Consider the following 6,917-nt stretch of genomic DNA (forward strand, 5'->3'; position numbering starts at 1 on the left):
GATAGGGGAGTGTTTCGTTCTGCTATGCATGGGGTCGCTATGAGTCAGAAACGACTCGACGGCACTTAACAACAACAACAACAGTTATCCTTATGGTAATCCATAAGAATGTGTCCCCTAATTTAATGCCTTTTAAATTATCCCACAGAGGCAATAGTGTTTCAGTTGTAGAATTCTCACTTTCCATGCTGGGGACCTGGGTTCGATTCCCAGCCAGTGGACTTCAAGTGCAGCCACCACCATCTGTCAGTGAGGACTTGCATGTTGCTCTGATGCTGAGCAAGTTTTAGCAGCACTTATAGACTAAGAGAGACCAGGCTCTCTGCTTCTGGAAATCAGTGAAAACTCTGTGGATCACAGTGGTCCAGTCTGTTGCACATGAAGTTGTAACATGAAGCCTCCATGAGTCGGGGTTGGCAGCTAACAAAAACAAATTTCTTCACATAAAGAACCAGTGTTGAAAATCTTACAAAAGTTTTGAATCCTCTTCACCAGAAAAATGTAAAGATACAAATACACGGAAAAATGACAGTCCTCAATCTAAACAAAGCCTAGTACAATTCCAAAGTGCCAGTTCAGAAACCCCCACTCTGTAGGCTTGTATTAACTCACTTTTCAATCATACAGTTGGAAAAATTAGCTTTAATATCAGGTTTGTTTTGTCTTCTGTGACTTTTCTAATTTCTGTGCTATTTACTATCTGTGGTTAATCTAATGAATGTTAATAATCCCTGAGTGTCACAGGCAAACCATAAAGTCATTGGTGTCACAGCTCATTGGTGATTTTGTTGGACTTGAGGTGCTTTCAGTGCTTCTGACTCATCAAGACCATCAGAGGTTTACTCTAGATTCGTGATAACCTGATTAAAAATAGATAATACACTTTTTTTTATTGTGGTTTGGGTAGAAGTTTACAGAACAAATTTGTTTTCAATAGAACAGTTCATACACATTTTGTTTCATGACATTGATTATAATCCCTACAATGGAACAGCTTTCTTCCCACTTCCTCCCTTTGGTTACCTTTTCCCTGTGTCCTTCTTTCCTATACATTCCTGCCCACGGAGCTAACTCTGTGCAAATACTGCCCTTCTGATGTCCCATGGTTGGTTTTTCTAAGGAATGTACCTTCCTGGTGTAAATGTACACCTTATATGTCTGTCTATTGTTTGGCTGGAAGCCACAGGAGTAAGTTCAATTCCAGGCCCGAAGGGTGCCTAGGGGCCATAGTCTCGGAGGTTTACCAGTCTCTATCAGACCAGTAAAGGAGCTCTGGTGGTGCAGTGCCTAAAGGCATTTGACTGCTAACCAGAAGGTTGGTGCTTCAAACCCACCAGTCACTCCATGGAAGAAAAACAGGACAATCTACTTCATAAAGATTTACTGCCTTAGAAACCCAGTTGGGGTCACTATGAGTTGGAATTGACTTGATGGCAGTGGGTTTGTTTTTTTTTTTGGTTATCAGACCAGTCAGCCTGGTCTTTTTTATGATTTTGAGTTTTATTCCACATTTTTATCCCACTCTATCCAAGATCTCCTACAGTGATCCCTTTCCAAGTGGTTTATAGTGGCAGCGGGGCACCATCTAGATCTTCTGATCTCAAGGTCATGTAGGCTGAGGTTCACATGGTCCACTAGTCCTTAGACTAATTGTTTCCATGCATCTTTGGTTTTCTTTATTCTTCTTTGCTCCTGACCAGGAGAGACCAACTGTTGCGTCTTAGATGGCTGTTTGCAACTTTTAGGACCCCAGTTGCTACTCATCAAAGTAGGATGTAGAACAATGTTTTTGTGTAGTATGTTGTGCAAATTGAACTTGATGTCCCCCATGACCATGGTTCCAAGCCTACAGGCTCAACTGTATATACTATTTCAAAATAAAACAGTGACAAAAAGAAGATTTCTTACATTATCAGAAACAACTAGTTATTTAAATCAATAGAAAATACTATCATAGCCCTCAAGATGCTTTAGAAAATGTTTGGGAGCTAAGAGAATGGAATAGCTAGAGAATAAGGATATAAATCATTGCTATGGTGTTTTATTTTATGGTGCTTCTTAGCATCTATTTATCCAACAGACATTATTCAGCACCTAGTCTGTGGCACTCCTAAATGCTGGGCTCACAAGATGAGTAGAATCCAGTTTCTTCTCTCAAGTAATACATAATTTTGAGAGGGCAAAAGGCATGAGAACAAAACCAACATTGCATAGTAATGTGGCAGTAGAGCTAAATAAGAGTGGTATCAGAGCATATAGTGGGTATACTCTGCCCTGAAGCATCAGACAAGGCTTCTGAGTCTTGAAGTATTAGGAATTTGCCTGACAGACAAGATGGAGATGGGTACTCTCCTACAGAGGTATTTTTAAAGGCACAGAGAGGTGAAACCAAATGACATGTTTGGGGAGTACTCTTTGGGAACCAGGCCAGCTTAGAATCATGGAGACAAATAAAAGATACTGTGGTAATCCAGTGGGACAGAAATGAGGCTCTGAATTATGGCAGCGAGGAGGGTGAAGAAGAGTAGATGTATTTGAGAGCTACTTAGAGGCAGTCCTGGCTATGGAAGCTGAGAGGCAGATATAATCTAGGATGGGCCCTTGGCATCTGTCTTATTTACATAGATGGAAGATGGAACTGCCCATTGATAGAGGGAATTTAAGATGTAAGGAAGAGGGTCTGTGTTCATTTATGGGAAGTGGCTATTGTCCAGCTAGCTGTTGAAACTGTAGCTCTGAAGCTCAGGTGGGAAATACGATATGTAAAGTGGAGTTGAAGCCATAAGATTGGGTAATACCCAGGAAGGCAATAGGGAAGACTGAAAGAAATGCAGAATTAAGAAATCATTTTGTTAAGATAAGAGATATTTGGATATTTTTATTGCTAGAAGTAGGAATGGAGGAGCTGGGAGGTGAAGGGCACGTGTATAACCAGGTGCAAGAGGCAACGGGCGCCAGAGCACTGACGGAAAGCAAGCTTGGCAGGAGGAGGAAGGCCACGTCCTCTGTGAGTGAGCGAAAGGAGCCAAGATACTGAAAGCTGGGAAACTGATGGTTTTTCACTTCTGGTGGCCTGGTTTTATGAATGAGGGTGTGATACGTGCAAGTGAGGGAGCAGAAGTAGGCGAGACAGGAATGGTCACTGGGAGAAGCCAAGAATGGATGGTAACCAAAGCTTTGCAAGGGGAGAGACTTGCAGTGCCACTAAATGACCAGCAGAACATGGGGAGCCATGGACTTACTGACCTGCACATTTGTTGTACACAAAACACTGTGTAGTTGTTTGTGTTAGTGTCATTTTCAGATGAGGGAAATAAGTGTATCCTAGCTGAGACAAGTTCTAGAACTTTCTGGGAAAAAAAAAGGGAATAAGCTATACTTACTGATCACCCAGACCAATAACTAAATAAGATACTTTTCCAATAAATCACAGTTTTCTTCATGGGAAATAATGATTTTTTATTACGTGCTTTTTAAGAAGCATTTGAAATGTATTAATTCCGTGGCTTTTTATTATTATTATTATTATTCCTACAATCCATAATTAAGGATTCAGTTATGTATTAAATGTTAAATTTGTCAAAATATTTTACAGACTGAATAAGGGACATTTTCTTTAATTTAACCAACTTAGTGGGTTTTTTTCCCTTGATAAAATTTAGATTGTACAATTCTTGCCCCTCACTCACCGTAACCTTAGATAAGTCACTTTGCTGGTCAGAGCCTTAGTTTTCTGAAATCATACTGTTGGCCTGAAAAATTTCTTAGATTCTGTTAGGTTCTAACCCTCTAAGTTGTGTCTAAATTTTGTGCGATAAAGGACTGAATGTGATGCACTTTGACCACCAGAGGGCACTTTGTAACCTGCCTTCTACTGCAGTGACATCAACAAGTAATGGGTTACACTGTGTCTCCTCTTTAGTATTTATACTGTACTTCATCGTTTCACTTTGTTTCCTCATTTTTATGTATTTTCCATTTTTATTCTGCCATGGAATGTTTATATAAACTCAGCATATGGCTTATCATGAAAATCATAATCTATTTTCAATTAATTAAACTTAAATTAACTTCAGTAGTTGTTTTTTTAAAAATAATAGCATTAAATCAGATGGTTACTGTCTTGGTTACCTAGTACTGCCATAGCAGAAATACCACAGCAGGTGACATTAAGGAACTCACCATTCCGGAGGCTAGCCTACTGAACTCAGGGTGTGGTTCTAGGAGGACATCCTTCTTTGTCTGTTTCAGCTTCTAGTGGCCAGCAGCCCTGAGAGTTCCTGGGCTTGTAGAAGTATCTCCCGTGGATGTCTGTCTTCATAGGGCCTCTTCACCTGTTGGGTCTGTGTCTATGCTGCTGTGTTTTTTTTTTTTTATAACCCACAAGTGATTACATATAACACTCACTCTAGTGTGACTTCCATAACATAAGAAAAGAAAACTCTGTTTATATCCACAGGTACAGGATGGGAAATTCAGCACATGTTTGGGAGGCAGGGGAGACATGATCCAATCCATTATTTTTTATGATATATGATAATCCTGTCCAGTAGTTAATTATTTTAACATTATTAATATTTATTTCAGGATAGCTATTTATTTTGTTGCTGATAGTAAATAAGCAAATCATTGAAGCAAATGACGGATACAATATGAGTTCATCACATAAAAATAACAGGCCCTTTTCTATCAATGAAAACTTTCTGTAGTTTATTCATCAGAAGCCTGTTATCTTTATGGCTGCTGTACCCCCTCCCTGTGCCACACTGCAGGCTTTTAAATCTCATAGTGGCAGATGCACATCGGAGTCTCTGAGGTAGAAGACAAACCACCATCCTTTCAACTATTAGTATGTCATCTCTTCAGCCCTTTAGGTCATTGTGTTCTAGAATAGCCATATGACTAGGCTCCTGAGGATTAAAAGGTACTGAACAGCAGGGAGATACCATCAGAAAGAGAACACTGAAACCTACCTTCTGTTGTTAGTGAGGGGACCAGGGTGGTTTGGTGTTCAGAAGTTGTAAAGATAGGATAATAAAGGAACTGTAACATCTCTTTGTTTGTTTGTTTTTCTTTTGAGTCATTATGCAATGAACAAAGCCACTATGTTTTACTTCATGTTTTACTAATAGGAACAACATGCCAGAATTCCACAAATTAAAAACAAAGTTGGTGAAGAAGATAGGAGCACGGGCATATGCTTGCCAGTGTAGCTGGAAAACTGCTGAAGAACTGACTGACCTTCAGACCGACCATCAGCTTCGTTGGGTTTGTGGTAAACATTAAGGATGCAGATTTCTCACATTCAGACACATGTATTCATGAGAGCAATTTCCAGTAATCATGGTACTGTTTAGGTCAAGGTCCATAGGAATAGCATGCCCTTTGGGAAGAGGCAGTGGATTTCATTTAATAACTCCACAGAGTTTTGAAGGCCAAATGAACTGAAGGAAATAATTCTTTGAATCTTTGTAGTTACTCCTTTTTGCAAAAGCACGTTTCACTTACTAAGGTAACACGTTATCCACGTTCTTCTATGCTAGCCTATGTGCTATCAAATGGCAATTTAATTACGAAGTTTCATAGAAATATATGAACTTGTGTTAGCAACTACAGTATTTTTGACTGCTGATACACTTAACATAAACATTCCTCATTTATAGCCATGAAAGAGGATAAATCCAGCCATCACAGAGAGGTCATTGTCACCTCCCACGGTCACATCTATTGTTCACAAAAGTCCTAGTTAGACATGGCAGAAACCAAGTGCTCAGTGGCTAACCGAACGTTTTCAGTGCTACAGGTATATTGTAAAAACACTGCCTCTGTCTGATCTTACCGACTCAAAAGTGACGTTACGCACAATAATGGTAAATACATGAGACCACTTTTAACTTTTCTTCCTTTTCTTCATTTAGATATGAAAAGTTAAGTATTTAGTTTATTTTAGCAAATATTCACATATATTTTTAAAAATTTTGTTTGATAACTTAAAACCACAAAGAAATCCTAATACAGAAAACAAGTCATTGTTGGATTTTCCACCTACTTCCCCTTTCATGCCTAAAACCTTATGAAGTGAAGTGAGCAGCAAATAAATTTTCTCTAGCAGCCTATTGACTTTTCTGGTAGGATCAGGTAGACAGATTGTTTATTAGATCAGACAATACGTGAAAAGAGAAAGAAAGCATGGATGAGCCAACACATAACCTGCCAGGCTCCTTGCCATCAGCGAGACTGGAGATGCCTGCAGCAGTAGGATTTTCAGGAAATCAGTTACCTCCGGTACCACCTCCCAGCCCCATGGAGATTCTAGGGGCTTTCCAAGCTGCCAAAAGCTCTTTGCCAAGTGGGTCTACCATATAGCTCAAATGTGTAACACAGGACCCACTGAGAGAGAGTCATCGCAGAGATCTGATCGTTCAAACCTCTTCCTAGCCATGACTCATCTACATACTTAGAAAGCTTCCTCTGGTAGGGCTAGCATTGCAACAGAACAATCTCATAGTGGCACATGTTCATATTTTTGTATTAAATGTATATCTATAGATTTTACCTTTCAATAGCAATTTTTTACTCCCTAAAATTTATCCCATTGTAATTATATCCAAAACATAGTAAGCAGTACAACAAGAGCTACACATTCAGAGCCCAACAAAATTTGGGACATTAATAATACTAGTACTGCTTTGTGTTTATTCAAATGAATAAATTTACTAAATGGGTCATTTGAAAATGTTTCTTATAACCTACTTTGCCTCTACTTTGAAGGGGCAAAAATTGCCCTTTTTTTATTATTATTTTTATATTATTTTATTCTTACATATGGGAGCTCTGGTAGCATAGTGGCTAAGACACTTTGCCTGCTAACCAGACGGCTGGCGGTTCAAACCCACCAGCCACTCCTCGGAAGGAAG

General features: G+C 39.3%; 1 protein-coding gene across 1 annotated transcript in view; it reads left to right on the forward strand.

Moving 5' to 3' along the window:
• CFAP418 (cilia and flagella associated protein 418) overlaps positions 1 to 5,286 on the forward strand; it is a 44,685-nt gene extending 39,399 nt beyond the window's left edge. The window contains exon 6 of the mRNA XM_007934854.2: positions 5,133 to 5,286. Coding sequence (XP_007933045.1) covers positions 5,133 to 5,286 — 154 coding nt within the window. The remainder of the gene's footprint in view (positions 1 to 5,132) is intronic.
• The last annotated feature ends 1,631 nt before the right edge of the window (positions 5,287 to 6,917 follow it).

Source organism: Orycteropus afer, unplaced genomic scaffold (genome assembly GCF_000298275.1).
Source record: "Orycteropus afer afer isolate SDZICR_OR568_19922 unplaced genomic scaffold, OryAfe1.0 scaffold00021, whole genome shotgun sequence".
NCBI classification, from domain to species: Eukaryota; Metazoa; Chordata; class Mammalia; order Tubulidentata; family Orycteropodidae; genus Orycteropus; species Orycteropus afer.